We start from the raw sequence: 20,582 nt of genomic DNA, 5'->3' as shown, positions 1-20,582 counted from the left end.
CATCCTGTCGGTACTCTGACCTAAAACACTGTCTGGTCACTGCAGGAGAACAATCTGCCTATTATCTTTGGCAGAGTTGTGCTGTAGTCCGAACTCAAAAGAGGAAACAACCACAACAATAGAGGTAAGGTAGTCCAGCTGTTGATGTAGTGCGTACAAGAAGATAATGGTGATGATTGGCTCGGGAATGGGGAATCACCTGTCGAGGACGTGAAATACTGCACACCACTGCCACCTTCCTTCAAGAGTTGAGTCCAAAACCAATGCAGACAAGAAGTCTGGTGGAAAGCAACAAAAAGTGACGTTTTCTTTTCTGTTATTAGGGTCACTACCCTGGACCTACAAGATTCTCAATCCGGCGACTTCTTAGTATGTGGCGCTCAATTTAGCAAGGTAAGAGGGGATTTTACTTGACTTTTGGCTAAAGTCATACACAGCAAATCTATACATTATAATAACATAGACTCATCGATTGTTCATGAAAAACATATGTTTGGAGCTGGGCTGTTCATTAAGTGTTCACTTCTTCTCTGCACCATAAAAGCAATCTGCTAAATCCTTCCCATTTAGATGTAAATAGCAAGAAACTACACGGACTTCCCCTTGTAAAAGTCCTGGAGAGTGCACCTGTAATTAGCAGGCTGAAGGGGAAGTCCCCTTCTTGTTGATGGAGGAGGCACGCATGGCCACAAGTGGAACGGGTATAATATCAGTGTTATATCCATAGCATTCACTCCCACCTCGACATCCTAGCGCTGTATTGACAGTTGTTACTACTTCTAAGCTGATGTGAATGTTCAGGAGTCCTATTAGGGCCAAAAGCAGCCACTTTGAGATGGCATACGAATCACTGCACCAGGCCCTAAGCTCGTGCAGCCGCCAGCCCAGCCAGACTGCTGTATAACGCCGCAGGAAGAAAGGCGGTCCGAGGATGGAAGCCGAGCCAGCAGCTCTACAAGGCCTGCTGGAGCGCGGCCAGGTCAGCTGGCGCTGGGGCACGGGCTCCCCTCCCACCCGCCGGCCGGCCTAAGATGTCCTGTTAGCGCCGGCCCGAGAGGGACCAGGACAGGATGCCACTGCGGCCGCCTGACTAGAAGGAACACTTGTCAACAGGAAACCGAAGAACAATTCCCACAGCTGAGCGGCTACCAGCGGGCCTCGGGGTGGAGACGGTGATCTACCTCGGCGGGTCTGAGCAGTGAGGCCTGCTGGATGCAGGCCACCCATCCTTCCGAAGTTAACAAAAGGAGTACAACTGAAACGGGGAAAGTCACAATTATTGTTCTGGTCGCCGAGATACGTGGTCGTTTTAAATGTGCTTTTTTCTAAAGGCATGCTGGTTATACCTTTGAGGGAGAGAGGGGAAGCTGCATAACGGGGGTACTGGGATGGAGGAAAATGCAGTAGTATTTTATGGAATTTTGAGGCCGGGGCACTTAATATCCCCCCACCCCCAACGAGAACTTGGATTCCTATTCATTATTTGCTGATTATCCAAGCGATCGTGATACCAGACAATATTGGATCTGCCACGTCCTCAGCCACTAGAGCTACTGGGATTGTATTTTCCGATTTGGTGTAGCCTGCTGTAGAGACAGTCATGTTGAAGTACTGCCTAAAATATTAAAGAATGTGGTCCATCCTCCCATAGGCACCAGCCTAGCGCTCCCCCACCTCTTTCTTCCCTACCTGCCCCTTTTCGGTTGTTTCCGACAGCCTCTGCGCTTACAGTGTTGTCCCAACATTCTGGTTATACAGGTGTGGGCCTACGACAACTCTGATCAAAATCCCATTTGCTGAAAGTGGAGCCACAACAACCTGAACCCGTTATTCGGTCGAACTGGTGCACGAGTAGTTGTGCAAGGCAGCCTGCGGATCCATAAGCCCACACGATAAAGACCACTGAGGCCTCCCTGCCAGGCCTGGCGCAAAGCCCCGTTCCAGGGGTAGTGTTTAAGGGAGGGGTCTTTGAAGTGTGCTGCGGGCGTTTCTCCGCGTCAGCACTGCGCCCCTGAAATTATGTGAGTCCTTTACAGAAACTGGGACAGGCTCACCTGTCCTCGGGCAGGCTGGCTGGATGGCCACTGGTAAGACAGAACAATTCGATTATTCACTGGGCAGAGTGGGGATTCAGCGAGATGTCACTCAGTTATCCCAGGAGCAGGCTCAAGTTAACATTCAATGGGATTGACTTGTTTGGGAATCTCTGGCGAAATCGTTTTTTTTTCCTTGGGATAATCTGAAAGATTCACCGGGACAGACGCCTAGGGTTACTGACTGAACTAGGCCTGTCCGTGGGTTCACTTGGATACACTGACACGCCAGGGATTCACGAGGCAGGCTAGCTCTGAGATTCACCGGGCGGACTTCCGAGGGATTCACAAGGGCGGCGAGACTGTGAAAGGGACAGCCCTCGTTCATGGCTGTTCACCAGTCACACGCCTGTCGCCTTGCATGCCTTGAGGATAATGAGTGACTAATGCAAGGCGAAAATAATGATGCAAGTGAGAAATCGGGAATTCCCGGCCAGCTGAACATGCTGTAACTATAATTCCCCGACAGCACGCGAGCCACCCCTTCTTTGTAGTTTGAGACACGAGTTTATTATCCCAGAATGATGCCATCGGGCGAAACAGCGGGCATACCATTTCCACCATTGTGCGGTGCGTGAACATTAGGGGGACATTTAAAAACATGCGGTAGAGTGCGTGGCGGAGGGATCTGTATTCCCTGCAGTAAAAACAAGGTTAGTGTTGAGGGAGTGGGCCTTCCTAACACATGGTCCCTGGTGCCACTGCTCTTGCTGCACTTGTTGTCACGCACACACTCACGCACTGCACTTCGACCTTCAAGCAACGCGCGTGAACGGTGAGCAAAGTGGTACAAAGTAGGATTCGGAGGACCCCCTCCCATTGTAGAAGAGGATAGGACAGTGACTGCAGTGCTGGATTCGGAGGACCCCCTCCCATTGTAGAAGAGGATAGGACAGTGACTGCAGTGCTGGATTCGGAGGACCCCCTCCCATTGTAGAAGAGGATAGGACAGTGACTGCAGTGCTGGATTCGGAGGACCCCCTCCCATTGTAGAAGAGGATAGGACAGTGACTGCAGTGCTGGCACTCTAGCCCCCAAGAGAGGGTACAAATAAACGCCGTCAAAGAAGTCCGCTTCCGCCGGCGCCTCCCGAAGAAGGTTTAACACAGCTCCGAATACCACCGATATTTGAACCGAAGGAGGCCTTTCCTTTTCCCATCCTCCCTTGACCACTGAGAAATGCCCTACATGTATAGGTGAATCTATAGATTGCGCCTGGGCCGGGGTCATCGTCGTTCATTGTGTTGTCTCCTCAGCTGCTGCTTTGAAATATTCCAGTTGCCGTCGAACAGAATATTCCCCGATAGCTGAGCATCCCTAAGTTACACCTAACGCGACGCCTACCAAGGTCAACAAATGCATACTTGCACATTCATTCCAATAGCAACTATTTGCCGAGTGCACACCACAAACGGAAATGCCTCCAGGCGCTAGGAAAACAGGCATTCCTACCCAGCTTGCTCAGTGGCAGACAGTTTATCAACCACGGAATGGTGAAAGGCCGGACTTGAAAGCATGTGGTGAAGAGCCGAACAGTTGTACGAGACTTGTGTGAAATTGCGGTTCATGGATTGATGCATGGTCCCAAAGGATGTTTTACCTAGAATAGGTAACTGTGTAACCCCCTCCCCCCCTTAAAAAAAGCAAAGTCTCTCTGAGATTGATTGTTTGGGGCGATGCGAGGACTTGGGAGCTTATCACCCGTTGTTTGCTTAAAAGATTCTCCCCGAGACAAGGCGCTTGCTCCAGATTTGGGTCTGGGGGTGACATGGGGTTGGGGAATTTCGCGTCAGGAATGCAGCTGCCTTCACGGAAGGAACGGGACATATTTCGACACGACTTTCTTGGAAGACCAGATTAGATACCCGGTGCGGCCGCCGGGTATCGTGTGGCCTGTTTGTCTCTGCTCCGTGTCCCGTGCCCGCCCGGGTGGCGTGGCCCCCCGCGTGTTGCAATCGGTGGGTGCGCTGTGGCTTCAGAATGAACTGGGGAAGGATCAGGTCTGTGCTTGTTGCAGATGTACACAAGCCACAGCTGTCAGTGACGAGGACTGTCTGTGCATGGGCCTCTCGGGAGCAGAGGCTGGAGTACACAATTCCAGTTTCCGCGGTGACAATATCAGATCTTCATTACTTAGTATGTCCTTTTGAATTTGGCAATGCTTCTTTGTTACACGTTTTACATAACGTTATTTTCGGTGGAGTTGCCGAGTGCTCGCAAATGTTCAATAGATTTGGTTACAATCAGAAATAGTATTTGGTTCCAAAAAGCACACGAGCAAAGTAGTCATTGACACGTGTCCCTTTTTATTTATTTCTGTTCTTGCAGAATAAAATCCATTTATAGTCATCAACATAGGCTCAAAGCAGGTGAGGGGCAGCTGAAAAGATCGAATCCTTGTTATGTGAGATCAAACTTCTATCCTCGAAGGCCAGTAAATTGAGTTCCATACATTGGGTAATTGCAACGTGTCATTTTCAGTGCTTAGAAACGCGGGACTGCTGTAAGAAGCGCTATATAGAAACACATAATCAACCTCGACTCTCCTCATTGGATTTTGGTTATTGAATGTTCTTCTATCCAAATTATTCATTGGTACACATGCTCCCTTTCAGAAACCCTGACGTGCCGAGGTAGGCGCGTTTTTAATAAAAGGCCAGTCTGTGTGCTTCGACGGTGGGGCGACGGCGCCCCATAATTTGGACGCCTGGAGCCCAGTGACCCAATGTGCCTCCGGAAGTTTTTACATGAAGCGTTAAAATGGCCGCGCGGCCTTTGACATGCCTGCTGCAGGTGTCCTGGTGGCAAGGTAATTGTCCAATTACACGTTGTGTTTTGGCATGCGGCGTTTGCTTATCACATTATCTGTGGTCTTCGGGGCTGCTTGGCACAGAGCGGCGAGGTGTTTCCAGGCCTGTGTCTGACTTCCAACCTAGCCGCAGTGCACAGCCAGCACTAAACAGCACTCTGAAGGCATCCACTGGGCGGCTGAGGGAAATCTGTCATTACTCCCCCCACAAGAGTACGAATAAAGTGGCCAGTCTGCAAAACACGAGGCAGATTCCAAGACTAGCCCGTTATTTATAATACATCTACATCTCTACAGAGACATGCACAGAACCGAACGCCTTCAATTTCTTGAAAACCCAAGTTCAATTTGAGTGAACTTAAGTTCACAAAGGCAGGTGCCCCTCCAGAATGGCCGCAGCGCTTGAAGTTTCCACATTTTAGCGCGCTAACACTACAATATAAAAATAATTCGGGGAAAGCCAGACTGTTGCCAATGCTTGTCCGCAATACACTGATTTATTGTTACTTCTTCCACGGTACACCTCGCTGCCTAAAATTAATAAAGTAGCATTCCATCTGCGTTCTACATATTGCGAATATCGGATGCAACTCACTGATAGGTTTGTTGAGCTTCTTTTTAAGAATATTATTTTACATCATGTGAAGACGAACATGAAGTACTGTGGACTGAATTGCTTCAACTTTTAGACCGACTAAAAAAAAGTAATAACGTTCATCAAAACAAGGCTAACAACAACAACTCTTGTTTCCTGCTCGAGTTTGAACGTGGGTGTCGTGATCGTGTGGTGAGGGGCGCTAGGCCCTCATGACGCAGCAAGCACACAATGAGGCAGACACTGACACAGTAGTAACAGATGGGTGAATGGGCCACGAAGCACGAGCGCTCGGCCCCTTTATTGGCCAGTGTCACATGACCTGTGACGCCTGGTGGTGGGTGGGTGTTAGGTGTACAGTTACAGAAAGAACTGAGACACTAGACCGTGTCTTACGTTACTACATCCCTCCCAACCTTAGTTAAGCAAATTACCCTAACTAGAGTTCAACCTGCGGGGAAAACATAACAGTTCAAACAAAACTTATGATTTACACGACGATTCCCACGTGGTGGTCTTTACTGCTGGTTCAATTGATTGCTGGCAATGTCTTTTCTTTTATCTTGGCAGACTTGCAGCTTGTAAGTGGGCTTTACAGTCTCTCTCGCTCTGTTTCACATCCTGTGAACGTGCAGAAGTATAAATATACATTGAGTCCCAAGTGTGTTACTTTTCGCTGGACCGTCCTGCTCAAAGTGCTTGGTTGACACTGGTGTCTGTTCTTGACTGGACTTTCAGCTGCAGGTTATCCCTCTCACGGATACCCCTCTCTCGTGGGTGTCCCCTCTCACTGGACGACCCGGAGGCCTTTCTGCCAGGTTTCCACTGGACCGGTGTGCATGCCGCCTTGCCTCTTCAAACATGTTGAAGGTCGTCGCTACGGGTCATCTTCTCCGTGTCCGAGTTCCACCTGAAAGGGTGTTGTTGGCACTGGTTCAGTCGTGTGCGACCTTCGGCCTTCCAGGATCTTCAGCGTGAGCTTCAACAGTCCGTCTCTCGTGTGGGACCCGCTGCCACCGGTGTCCCTGAGGCCTCTGCCCCTGAAATTTCCGCGGCCCTTTCGTCCGTTCCATCCCAGAGGTGGGTGTTGCCAACAGACTGGCGTGCTCTCTTCTGTCCTTCCATGGATGACTGTCGAGTTCGCATGTGGACGCTTCCTTCCAGTGGTGTTACTTGTAACTTGGTCGTGCGTGTGGACTGTTATGCACCTCTCACGTTCTCCTCGGTGTTTCCCCTTTTGAGTGTCGTGGTGTCTTGGTTCACACTCCTCTTAGTTATCGTCCATTCTCTTTGTCGTCCTGTCGTCGTGCTTCTGACCTCTTTTCCTTTTCTTCTCTTCGGTGGTGGCAAACGTGCCACTCAGACTTCTTCTCCTTTCTCCTTTGGTGACGTCATGCCACTCAGACTTCTTCTCCTTTCTCCATTTTCTTCGCAACGCGGTCTGGTCACCTTGCTGTTTTATCTTCCTAACCAGACTTCTCCAGGCAGCGTGCACTCCACCTGCTTCCATCCGGTCCTGTCCTGGTTCACGGACACTGTCTTCTCTCGTCAGTCTGTGACTGGACCGGGCGTTGCGATCTTCTCTCTCTCTTTAGATGTTACATGTTGAATTGTGATTGTCGAAGTTCGTTAGTCGCTGATCGTGGACTGTGTCTTGGTGTTTGAACTTCTTGGACCTCTGGCCGGTCCACTCTGCCGATGCTGGCAGGTTGCTTTCGGTCGTCCTGTCGGACTTTGCGCTACAACAGTTCCTGGGGGACCCATTGTGGGTCAGCACTTGATGGGCGATCATCCTGCGGATCGGCCCCTGGGAGGCGCCATGGATCTGTCGCGGGTCGGCACTTGATGGGCGATCTTTCGCGACGATTGTTCTGCGCGATGGCGCTGCATGCATTCTTTTTTCTGCTTGCGGTGGCTGTGCGTCGCCACGTGGCGCGTTGTTTGCGCACTTACTGTTCAGGGTTCTGGGACGCCTGTTGTAGGACGTTGGGTACTTGCTGCTTTGGCTGTCGTCGGGTACTTGATGCTTTGGACCGTTGGCGGGAGTAGTTGATGCTGCGGTGAGCGCCTGTGGCCACCAGGCGTCGCTGCTCTCTCCGTCCTTTGATCGCGGCAGTCGTTTCCCCGGACGTTCTTCTGGTGCTTGGCAGTTGTTTCCTCCAGACGTCAGGGCTTGGATGCTTTGTGAGGCATTGGTGCCTTTTTCCCACGTCGCGTTGGAAGTGGCAGCCGCCGACTCCTTGCTGGTGTGGGTGAATGTCATTTGCGCTGTTGCGCAGTTACTTGCTGCGTGAGGTTGGATGCTTGCTTGCAGCGGGAGTTTAGATGCTTTCCTTGGGGGCGCTACTCAGTCTGATGCCCCTTGATGCTGTTGACTGAGCTTGCGTTGTGCAATGCTTGTTTTGGTTCTTGTGGATGTAGGTGCACTTTCGCTTTCGGCCACTGGGTGTCAGTGATGCTGGATTCTTGGAACAGTCTGTCTTGTGGCTCTTGTCTTCCCCTGATGTGCACTCTACTGCCTCAGTCTCTCAGTGCACAGGGGGGGCTGGAGCTGCTGCTGTGAATCGGTCCCAAGGACTGGACGCCAGGGGCTGGAGCCACTGCTGGTCACCTGGCCCCATGCTGCCCTCCAGGTGAGTCCCTTGCCTGTTTTGGTTTGTTTGTGCAGGGAGGGGGTGGTAGGCTTTCAGTGTCCTGCTGGGTATGTGATGTGCAGGGAAGACGGCTCAGTGTTTTGCCCAGTTTGAGCTCAACTTTGGCAGTGCTGGCAGCTTACAGGCACTTTGTTTGGTCATGGAGCCCACGAGGTGGAGGCTCCTCTAAACTGCAGCGGCGCTGGCCGCGTGTAGGCGCTTCCTTCTTTCCCCTCCCCACTCGCTGCAGCCTCGGCAGTCCTCGCGAGGGGGGGGGGGGGGGGGGGGGGGGGGGGGGTTTGATGCTTCCTCAGGCGGGGAGCGTGTCGCTCCGGTCACTCTTCCCTGGGCAGGGGGTGCATAAGGCAGGCCGCGGGTAGGCTCCGCCGGCTCTGCCTTTTCAATGCTGATTAGGCTCCGGTCTCCCGCCGCAGCAGCTTCACATTCCACACGCTGCGCGGCGGAGACCTGTCACGGACGTCGCAGGCCGCGGGTGAGCTCCGCTGGCGCTGCAGAGTCTTTCTTCGGTGGGGATGTCACCGGCAGGCCGCGGGTGGGCTCCGCTTGGTCTTGATCACGTCGCGAGGGGGGTCGGGAGGCGGTTAGCTACTCCGCTCCCTCCCCCTCGTTGTTGACGGGTGTTGCGGGTCCGGCCGCACTTCTTCACGCCGCCATTCGTCTCGGTGCCCCTGCCGCTTCCAAGCACACACGCGGCGGGGGCGGGGGACGACTCGGGCAGGCTGCGGGTAGGCTCCGCTCCAAACGCTTCGCCCTGGGGCACCCCTTTTATGCTTGGCAGCCCTCTTCTGCCACGCGGGTAGGCTCCGCAGTGGTCTCCTCAGTTCACTCACGCCGCCGCCGCAGCCTTTCACCACACACGCTGCGCGGCGAGGACAGGGGACGCTTCAGGCAGGCCGCGGGCGGGCTCCGCTGGCCTTCTTGCACTCGGGGCACACTGCGCTTAGGCTCACCTTCGGCCACATGGACACATGGCCACTCTTGCCACGCGGGTGGGCTCTGCGTTGATCACCTCACGGTGGGGCTCAGTCGCGGCCCAGTCTTTAGCCGCTGCAGGTGGGATCCGCGCAGCCCTCTATTTATCCCTTACAGGGGGAGCAGCTCACGATGTGTTCATGAGGTGCGTGGTCGGCTCCCGGTCACCTCCTCGGTCTTGTCGGCCCGGGGCTTGGCTCATGCCCCGCGGGCCTCACGGAAGGCAGGCGCCGATCCTGTGAGGGGAAGGGGGGGGGGGGCGCGGCGTCGCCTCACAGCTCTCTCCTCTTCCCCCACGATGTTTTCATGTAGCTGTGGCACGCTGGGCACAGCTCCGCCTCGTCGCCATTGTCGTGATCGTGTGGTGAGGGGCGCTAGGCCCTCATGACGCAGCAAGCACACAATGAGGCAGACACTGACACAGTAGTAACAGATGGGTGAATGGGCCACGAAGCACGAGCGCTCGGCCCCTTTATTGGCCAGTGTCACATGACCTGTGACGCCTGGTGGTGGGTGGGTGTTAGGTGTACAGTTACAGAAAGAACTGAGACACTAGACCGTGTCTTACGTTACTACAGTGGGTATTATTACCATAAGGCATGCTTCCTAAACCGCTTGACCCGGCGGCCTGCAGTGCGCCACAGCATCCGCGCGGGAAGGCCGCCTGACCTGACTCGAGCACCCCTCAGCAGACCAGTCTGTGGCAGTGTGTGGAGTGCAGTGCCACAAAATCTCCAATACTGCCCTTAAATGAACGTCAGAGGGAGCCGCAGCCTGCAGGACATGCCCGGGCATGTTATCGAGTCTTCCACCTCGATTCCGGGGTTTAGTGCTGAGAGAAAACACGGGTGCACCTCGGCTATCTGTGCAAGACATCTGCCGCACGAGGCGACCTGGAGGATGGGGGCACTCGCCAACTCGGAGCAGCCGGGGGCGTCTCCCTCCCCCGAGATCTAGAGAGCTGGAGACCAACCAACGAGGGCCTGCAGGCGGACCTCCTCCTGGAGGAGAGGGCGTGGCAGGGTCGTGGCCTACAGCAGCCCGCTGGCACTGACCAGTGATTAGCAAAACAAATCTTCACTCCATGGCGGGGCGTGCCTTCTTCATGTGAACTGATCTGGGTGCAACGCATGGCAAGTGAAGGGCAGCGGTGCCTGGTGTTTAAAACACACCACAAAGTTCCATATTTTTGTATCAGGTGTACATTTGCAGTTTATATTTAGCGCGAACTCGACCCGAAGGTATTGGAGCGCTTTACAGGAGCCCAGAATCACAGGGCGTTGAGCCAACGCCGAGATTCGAACCATGATCCCTAGCTCCAAAGTCGACCGTTGTAATTCTTAGTTCGTAGGCACGGCAGTGGGGTTCTAAAACCGCTGCAATACTAATCGATGACCACGATAGCTCAGTCAGCTGCTCAGTTGTGCGCTGGATACCAAAGAGTTGCATTTTGCAGTGGCCGCTAAAGATTTCATCCTTCCCATGTCGATGAGTGCAAGTAAGCTCAGTAAGAGGAAGGAGTGTTGAGCGCTCAATGGTAAATCTGTCGTAGCACTGCTACTATGCAAACGACAGGAAAAGCATTGGTCGAATGCAATAAAAAATATTTGAAACTCTGACCACCCTAAAGTTCTGTAACAAGTCAGCGGCCGTATGCGCGATGTCCGATGTCCTTGGCAAAGAAACCCTGCTCCCAAAGAACACACGCTAACACATTAACACTCCCGCCCAGAACAACACTGAGGTAAAACGTTCAAATCATACATGTCATTATTTACATACGCAATTTGGGTGGTGAACGTCAAATATAAAGAGAAAAAGGGCGACCGAGTACAATCTGTTTATATCAAGGCAACATAATTCAGTTGTTGGATTTTAGCGGTGACACACCGAGGGCCCAGCCTGGCCCGCAGCCTCGGGCCTCTCACGCCAAGATACGCAGCCTGCATTTACAATAGAATACGAGGTCGGCTTGCCCAGGTCAGGACCCGCTGTGACTGGGCTAACGCCCAAACGGGCACAGTGTGCCAGTGTGTGTATCCGTTAACACATTCCCGGGGCTGCTGCTGTGTTTAATGCCGGCAGCTCTTCCTCGAGCCCTGCGCTGTCGAGGCCTACGACCTTGTGTTACATTACTCTGGGCATCACAGGGAGCGACGCGGCCTGTCAGCCCGTCTGCTGTAACTGTAATGTCTCATTTCTGCCTTAAAATCCGCGCAGGCGTTGCTTGCTGACGGGCACTGTTGTATACAGGATAACTCCATGCGGTGCCCTGTTAGGCAATGCAAACAGAGGGCACCCAGTGTGGGCAAAGCTGTGGCTCATGAGTGATGAAGCCCCAAACACACAATTACATCTGTGGTTAAGTTAATTTGCACTATCCAAGGTGCTGAAGAAAGACATTCCCACTTCGCATTTATTATATAGATACACCATTGGCTGTCTGCGGCCCTCATCCAATATCAATATTTTCTAAAACTGCGTCAAGTGATTTGTTGATGTGTATTGCAGTATGAGAGAAATTGAGCTAATTTGAATCACCTGGACGCCCCCAATGTAGCAGTATCACTTGTAGAAGAAGCAATGCCTTCGAATGCCGCGCCTAGAACTCGTGCGCTTTGAGGAGCCTAGAACTCGTGCGCTTTGAGGACTGACATCTAATGGTTGTGCAAAGTCAGGACGCTCACATTCTCTATGTAGCCCCGGAGGGCCAGCGAGTGACTGACGCCAAAGAGACTGGATCGATACCCGCAGGCTGCCAGCGAGGACCCTGTAATAACCGAAGCCACGAGGCCATGCTTAGGCTGTCACGAGGACCTGTTATGACTACATGGCTGTCTCCAAGTACAGGTAAAGGCCTGCCTTCTCAGACTCGTCCAAGGGACTGCCGCTGGCCTCCAAGGCCACACAGTTCTTGTGACACTTGGTCACAGTTTATGATCACCTGCCCCTGCTGTGACGAGGGAAACAGGTGTCTCACAGGGGAGGGGGTGGGGGGTTCTCCATGCTCTGCTAGTTTGACAAGCTCCTTGGAAAGTGACACACGATATTGCAAAACAGCGTAAGCCACCAATAGCTTGTACTTTCCCAGTTTCATTTTCATGTATCCATATTTGTTATTTAACTGTCTCTCAGTTCATTTTACTAGAGCAGGTTCCCTTCCCCGAGTAAACGAGTCACTGACAGCACAAACCTTTCTCGGACATAACATTTCTTATTTTCTCGGAGGGTATCATGTTTGTCGTGACATCACTTCCTATCACAAGGTCCACCTCGCTGCCCATTTCCCACACCCAGGCTTTCACTGGAAAAGGCAGGCATCATTTTGCTTACATTTTTCCTCTGTTTATGCGGATACAAGATAGTCTTATCTCCGTAAACACACAACCAGCAACGTAAAATTAATGTATAAATATATCACTTGTAAAAATGTCCTTGTACACACCAGGTTGTCAGTATAGGTTTCTCGTGGTGTTGGCAGGGGTGCCTTTGCTATCTTTCAACCACTGTGGTCCACAAGTACTTTAATTTCTCTGTTCTCATAGAAATCTCTTCCCAACCCCACCCCAATTCAAAGACATGAAACAACAAAGACTGGAAATTCTGTCAGTGCTGCAGGAATTATGGAACTCATTCACGGGGAGCCTTGAGTGGTATGCCAGGGCCTCTTAGATGCCAGTGGGGCTGGGGGAGCAGCAGGGAAGCCCCCGCCCATATGAGGTAAGAGGCACTCTACTCTAAAGGGACGCTAAAAGGTAGAAGCAGCTTAAATCTTAGTATGACCCACCACAACAAAATCACTACAATTAAAACGAACAAACATCATTTCAGTTAAGCTGAAAAAGAGCCCAAACATTTTCCCAACAAATCTCATACCAGACTTGGTTTCTTTTCATTGTTTTCCTGAGAATTGTTTTGACTTTCCGAGCCTGGAGTAGAAGGCCCAGAACACCAACAAATCACACCACAAAACTCAATCAATTGAAAGCTGTAGGTTAATCTAACCTAACTGTTCCTGAACAGGCAAAAAACCTATTGAGGAAGGTGGTGTCAAGCCAACTTTAGGCCTGTTTATGCCATGAGTCATTCATGGAGATGCCTAGTGGGAAATTAACATGACTTGTACTTGAAGAGCAACAGCTGTTGGAATGAGGAAATATCAACATTCCTCAAGTGCAAGAAAGTGGAAACAGTTAATTGTGTGTATTGCTTGCTTTTGGAAAGTGCAATAAATCTGCAGTGGATGGTTTTTGCAAGGCGGTGGAAGGCCCTACCGTAAACAGAGTGGTCAGCTTGGCAAGTGGCCGGGAAGGTGCAAAGAGTTCTGGTGGGAGCCGAACACGCTGTCTGGGACAGTTGGTACCCGTGGCAGAATGGGTGATGGTCCTGCCCGTGGGGGTCTCGCAGCAGTGTTGGGACTCGTTCAAAGTCTCCACAGCAATAAGAGCAAGTTGCACGAATCTCCGACACAAGTGGTCGCGGACCATCGTTCGGATGGCTCTCTACCGTTTCTGGTGGGCTTTCATCCTGAAATGGTCTTGCCATACTGCCCTCTGTACTCTGAGGAAAGAAGAGAAAGGAAACACAAGAAGACAAGATTACAACATAGAAATCACAATAGGTTCTGTATTTGATGAAGAATTCAGAGAGGGATTGATGGGAACATCTATCACCTAAAATGTGGGTGCCATAACACTACACATATGACTGTGGAAGAGATAATGACAATTTCATTTACTACATCAGCGTTTTCTATACAGGCAAGAAGCATTGACTGGTCCAGAGTAAGGTTGTTGTCATACGAGTATGAAAGGCCGTTTGTCAGTTAGGCTTTAGTGCTGCCACATCTACAGCATGACCCAGCACCACACCAACATGCATCTTAGAACCATTCAGATAAACTTAGCTTAGAGTACCCACACCCTCACATGAAGAATATAACCATCTTTTCTATTTACAGCTAGTGATGTTGTCCAGAAAACATATGCATAAGCCAAGTTAAAGGCAGCCGAGCACCCTGTCTTCAGCAAACCCATAGAAACATATAGCACACTGCAAAGATTTTAGCAGGATGAAACTAATTTTACTTTAGCGTAAAAATGATGATAAAAGGCACTACACGAATGATGCTAGCTTAACATTTAACTTGCAGTGCTCTTTCTGTCATGTTTATCACATCCATACAGGTATTTGGCAATGGTGCCTTGTGCAACAGAGTGCTGAACACAGAGTACTGAAAGCTCAACCTGGATTCTAGAAGTGCTGAACACAGAGTACTGAAAGCTCAACCTGGATTCTAGAAGTGCTGAACACAGAGTACTGAAAGCTCAACCTGGATTCTAGGGACCCCAGGTTCAACACTCACTTCTTCTTGTCTGCAATCACCAATCTCTCCTCCCCTCCTCCTTAAAGCACAGGACTGCCTCAAATAATGACTACTCTACCTTTTGACAATTTACACCCCATTGTTGCATGCCTGCAGTACTTCAGCAGGGAAGTTCACCCCTAAATATCCCTCACTGGTACTTTTACATATACAATCGACTTCAGCCTGTTCACATGGGCGCTGCCATGCACCTAGGAGATCCTGATCCCCTGTAGAGTTTCCCTGGGTTCCACCTTGTCCCCATCATCTACACTCGCAGATAACAAAATGCACCTATAAAGAATGATTGAAAAAGATGTATAATTCGCAACAAATACCAGAAGGCGCCATACACTAATGACACACGCCTGTAGTTCAAAGTCTCCCCTGCTGCACCCACCCAATGTCTCAACTACTGATTATACCTTATTCATACCGGATGTACAGCTCCTACCAGGAGCTCACCAAAATGAATTTTAGCTGGTACAACAAGCAACAAATAGTCTTAACCTGGGTCGATGACATTAACCTAGACAGGTTTGAATTCCAACTTTCAACCAATGACAAGCTTCTAGGATTCAGCCTCGACACCAATCTTAGGAACACATTATACAAATGCCTGGTAGCAGCTCTCTCTACTAAAGAAAGTAAAACCATTTCTCCCAAAAAGAGACTTCAGAACTGCTGATCAAGCTTTGGTATTCTGGAAGAGGACACTTCCCTGCTACACGACCTCCTAGGCTCCACGCTGGCCCCTTTAAGCACACCCTACCTGGAGAACATGTCTCAAGGGGAGTCTCAAGAAATACGCTTACATCACCCTTACCCTGCACTGGCTGCCCTCGCCTGACCCCTCCGTCTTCAACACCTGAAGTATGATCTAGAAAGCCATAATGAGGAGTACCACAGCCTGCCTCGCTGACAATCATACCACCGCTGGTGGCTCTGGGCACACCCACAGTTGGGACAAGATCAGAATGGAGTTGTAGAAGTGAAAAACATAAAATACACATGCAATAGACCTTCACAGTCTATCACTGAAGATCTGGAACTAATCCATGTATCCATCAGAACTGCCCCAGCTCTGCTCCAATTTGGGAAAGAACTGAATTCTGAGCTCTCAAAAAAAAAACACACACTTTCGCTCTTAAAAACAAGCTAACACCTTGATTGCACCTCTACAGTACTCTGCTGCCTTTCAGCTACATTTGCACTAGCACATACAAGCCTGAAAGAAGGACTAGGCAGGGACTGTGGTAATAAGGACAATAACACCAATAACCGATTCTGTAACACGTACCCTAAAAAGACACAGCAAGCCATATTAATACCCAGCTTCATGACACTTGACTTGCAGCCTGTCCTGATGGCCTGTCACCTGCAGGTGTCAGCAGCAGGCGCACTAACCGGGCCCGCTACCTTACTTACAGGCGTGTAAATAATAGAAGCGCAGCCGTTTTGCTTTTGCGTGGGTATTCCCCTTTTCTTTTTTCAGTTGGAAAGGTTTATATTGGCGCGAACAAGGCCCCGAAGGGCTCTGTCTGCGCCGCACACACGTGCTTCTTCTGCTACATCTCAACGGCCTGTGTACTGATACGAACAAAATCATAGGACTTGGGGAGATTCAGTCAGTATTGTTCTGTAACCTCCTTACAGTCAGTCATTTACATGGGATCCTACAAGCTTGATGGATTCTGGTGAGACATAAGGTATATGTATTACAGTCAACTTTTTACTATCAAAAATCAGCGAACAAATTGGCACGGGTCGGCATCTCACCAAACCACAACAATCCCACTTCGTCCGTGAAATATGAGCAAGACCCCAAAACCATGCGTGGCAAAATAAGCTAAGTTCAGAGGGTGCCTTTAAAGGGTTCAGTCCAGTGGTGTGCATTTTACCCCATCAGAAAACAAAATGCTGCTTGAGGCATCTGAATAGGAAAACATCTGGTGGAGGCTTTTAGGAAAAGCAGTAACTATCAGAGTCCCCTTGGATGGGTGTCAGGATACACGCAGCTGGGAGCTGTCTCGCCTCAGTGGTGATAACATGAACGATCATCTTAAACTGCATTTTTGGAGCGAGGCACTTTGTCTGCGGGAATACTACATGGGTGGTTGCTTAAAGATGCGGGTATAGGGCTTTAAGGGTGACACTGAGCTTGCTAGCAACAGTTACAACTGAGAGTCAATTCCCTGCAGTTCAAACACAGGTTATAGCCTCTATAGATAGCAGACACTCTTGTTTGATTTGACACATGCAGCCCCACACCCACTGCTCTTGACCTCTCAATGGCCACACTACTGTCGACACCTTGACAGATGTAATTGGCGATGTGTTGTCTGTGATTGCCAAACGACAATGAGCAAGCTCTGTTTGAGGTTGACTCGATCACCTCGAAGCAAGAATTGAGGGGAAATGTGGCATTACGCGGAGTTTTTACTTTGACTCGTGCGGCTAAAAAGGGGACGTTCGCATACCCACTCCTCCTGCTGCGTGCAGGCACAACGCAGAAATGCCTAAAACGCCAGGGGTAGATTTTAAGGCACTATGCACTACAAAGACTCATTTAAAATAAACAAGATGCTGCCCGCCCATTTGTCAAATAACATGTTTTGCTTCAATGGAGGACTAGAATAGGGTGTGTGTGTGTGTGTGTATATGTATGTATATATATATATATATATATATATATATATATATATATATATATATATATATATATATATATATATTGAAATGTATGTATTTATCCTGGCGCATCGATAGTTGAAGGCAGTATGGTATGAAAAGCGCGGAAACGCCATAAAATATATACATCGATGAAAAAATACAAACTTGGTTGTAGAAAAAAGTCGGCGATAACAGCAGCAATGCACGCCTGAACACAAACAGGGAGCTGCTGCCGAGGGACGCAGTACCCACAGCGGCCGCCGGGGGTCGGGCGAGAGCAGCTGCCAGTGTTTGTAAACAAAGCTCGGGCGGCACCTGCTGCGCAGCGACCTGGGCTGAACCTGGCAAGCCGGGGCTAAAAGAGCAGAGACGGAGGGGAGGCCGGGGCAGAGAGAGGGGCTGCTGACAGGAGGGGCTTTACAAGGGGACTTTCCAGCCTTCCACGAAAAGGGGAGCAGCGAGGGGGCGCGGACGCCACCGGTGGACGCGTCCAGACAAAAGTATCGATGACATGTTGGGGCACGGTCAGGGTGCTGGGACAGCGGTGGGAGCTGTGGTGGAGCAGGAGACTGGACAGTGTCTGCCGAATAGACTGAGGGACGGAGAAGGGCAGACTCGATGCGCATTGACATTTTTTCGCTGGCACCGTGTACAAATACATGAATATTGTCGTGAATTTGGAGGGCTGTATTAAAAAACAGAAGGGCGCCCGACAACCGAATAAAATGTATTAAGAAATGTAATTTGTCAAAATTACGCTTTGTTAACCTGGACGGTTTAAAGCTGCTCCTAATTTTTTTTTTTTTTTTACCGCAGCACGAATGAAACCGCCAGTTTTATTTTTTTTCCAGCAAATCCAGGGTGCAAAACTTACAGATGAGCCACAGCACCGCGGAAAGCATGACGACTGAATGTCGGCTGCTGCTTCGCAGTAGCTCTTCAAGTGGTCGAATCTGTGTTTTGCAAGCGAGGCTGGGCAGCCTGTGGCTGGCTGCGCGTAAGGGGAGGGACGGGGAGGCGCTGCTGCTGCAAGCGGAGGGTCCCCCCACCACCTCCCCCTCGACTGGATGTACACAGCCTGGCCATGTGCACCGGCTGCTGTCAGGCGCCCAGTAAACACTGGCACATGGGCTTCCCCCTCGCGCGGACAGGCTGCCGGAGATGCATGGCTGGAAGGGACACGCATGGAGAGACTGTCGGATCTGCCCCTGCTCTGTCTCGGGGACATGCGGCAGGAGATCCATCGCCCACTGCACTGCATGGTGCGGATTCCCACTTGTGCAGCGGCGACTGCAGGTGCAGGGCACCCTGATGGATCCGGCAATAAATAAATAAAAAATACAATAAATAATAAATACAACTTCATGAAGTACTACCCCTGCTCAGAACCTCGATTCACTGCAGTGACAGCTTCAGTCCCCCAACATCAGAGAATACTGTGCGAGCCTGCCCAGAACCACCACTGAATGTAGTGCCAACCGCTATCAATCACTACACTTGCAGTGTGGTCAACTAGCTCTTCCTAGAAGTACTGCGGATTGTAGAGTCAGACCCCTTCAGAGAAGGTAATGACACTCTGATCAGAACCACCGCAGGACGTAGTGTCAAACGCTGCCAGTCAACTGCTCGTAGTGCTAGCTGTCCCTTGCTGAGATACTGCAGAGCGCAGTGGCAGCCCATGTTCACCAATGTCAGATCGGCTGCGGTACTGAACCACCACACATACAGTTCAACCACTGAATACAGCGAGAACTTGTGACAGCCACCACAGCATGCAGTGCCATACACCTCCTACTGCCACTGAATGCAGCGCTAGCCATTGCACAGTAGTGCAGAAAGCAGAGCCCGATCTGTCCAACATCAACACAGGGAAGTAGCATCTCCTTCACAACAGCACAAAGCAATGCAGATCCAGTGCCCGCACACCACTACAGCCAGCTGATCCTGCCCCACACAGCATGACCGTCCGTTGACGTGACATTCCCGCCACAATAACACCATCCAGTCCCTGCACATCATCACCACAGGTTGAAGTGCCTTCTACCTCACAACTGCAAAAGCATCTTGTGTGTTTTGATCTCCCTCACAACAGCACCACAGACAGCCGTGGCAGCCACTACACAACGCCAACAAAGTAAAGAATTACCATCTTCACAAAAGCGCCACCAGCATTTATCTAAAAGTCACCACAGAAAGCAGAGGGTATCGCTGGGCAGTGCAGCACGGGAGGCAGTGCCAGGCAAACAACGCAAAGCTCGCAAAAAGTGAGGAGCCCTTCCCAAAATGCAGCTGCAGTGCAGTACGAAATGCAGCGTCGTGCCCCGAACGATCTACCGTGCTCAGAATGTATTGCTATACAGGAAGTGTTGTCAGGAACAGAACGTAAGGACATGAATGTAACGCAGTGCCCCCTCACCTGACTGCTGGCATGCACCGTCCCGCTGCCTCCTAAAGCCGTCTTCTGCACTTCAGGGATCCAAAACCAGAAAAACAAGCAACTTTGATCACCAATATCCAAGGAGTCACTGTCCCTTTAAGTTCTGTCTGGAGTCTCTCTCCTCCGCCTGGAGCTGGGCACGCGCCGTTGTTTCCACCCGTCCAGAGTAAGCGTGGACCACTCTTTCTGTCATCTGAAGCGCCGGGCTCGTGAGAGGGTTGTTTTCCTTCTGCGCGGGGCGTGGCTTCAGCGCTCGGCTCGCGCTCCCAGGCTTTCCTTTTGACAAGTTCGGGCTTGTATGAAGTGCCTCCGAACAGCTATCGCCCCCTCTCTAGTAAATCGAGTATTGCAGCGTGTGTCGAACGTTGGTGGTGGGCTAGGGACGAAAAGATTTGTCACTCCTCTATCCAGGGTCACAGAGAATGTGTTTCTTGTCTGGGTGTGCACACTCTCCCGCGCTTTCGATTTTTTTGCTCCTTAGAGGGCGGTGCGTGTCAACCAGCTCCGCTAGTTCTGGCGGGAAATTGTGTTTTCAATGCGCAGACTCCACCTGCAAAAAGAACCAGGAACCATAACTGACAGTTTTTTGTACGTTTTACTCGGTTAATGTTTGAGCAGTGTGCTGGCCGTAGAAGTCTACGTCTACCCCGTGCACAGATGACACGCTCAAGCCTGTCCCTCACATAAAAGCTGGCACCGACCCCCTTCCAAACACCCGCGCCCTCAGCATCGCCTTATCTGCACGCTATGAAGGAGGCAGCCCCACAACCAGACCGCACAGGATATCACGAGGACTCTATACAAATGTTGCAGTTTGGACGTAGGTTAGTCAGTTTTGCGCTGACATCCTATTTTGCTGTTTTTAATGTCACAACGCAGATTCATTTGAAAGGTACGCAACCGAGTTTTGACATAAACGCTTTTGCCACAGCTTTTGATCCGGCTTCAGCCCAAGACAATTTTGTAATGTTTAAAATTAAATTA

General features: G+C 50.7%; 1 protein-coding gene across 2 annotated transcripts in view; it reads right to left on the bottom strand.

Moving 5' to 3' along the window:
- The window catches only part of BBC3 (BCL2 binding component 3), a 41,981-nt gene extending 21,957 nt beyond the window's left edge, over window positions 1–20,024 (bottom strand). The window contains exons 1-2 of one of the 2 annotated variants that reach the window (XM_086938480.1): window positions 19,578–20,024; window positions 13,398–13,683 (exon numbers count right to left, since the gene is read on the bottom strand). In XM_086938480.1, coding sequence (XP_086794606.1) covers window positions 13,398–13,668 — 271 coding nt within the window. In that variant the 5' untranslated portion in view covers window positions 13,669–13,683; window positions 19,578–20,024. Of the gene's footprint in view, window positions 1–13,397; window positions 13,684–18,035; window positions 18,102–19,577 lie in introns of those variants that run through there. The other variant, XM_086938481.1, reaches the window with a different exon arrangement.
- Between the last annotated feature and the right edge of the window lie 558 nt (window positions 20,025–20,582).

Source organism: Lissotriton vulgaris, chromosome 9 (assembly GCF_964263255.1).
Source record: "Lissotriton vulgaris chromosome 9, aLisVul1.2, whole genome shotgun sequence".
Taxonomy (NCBI): Eukaryota; Metazoa; Chordata; class Amphibia; order Caudata; family Salamandridae; genus Lissotriton; species Lissotriton vulgaris.
Note: the sequence above shows the minus strand (reverse complement) of the source record. Positions and strands in the feature narration are given on the sequence as shown.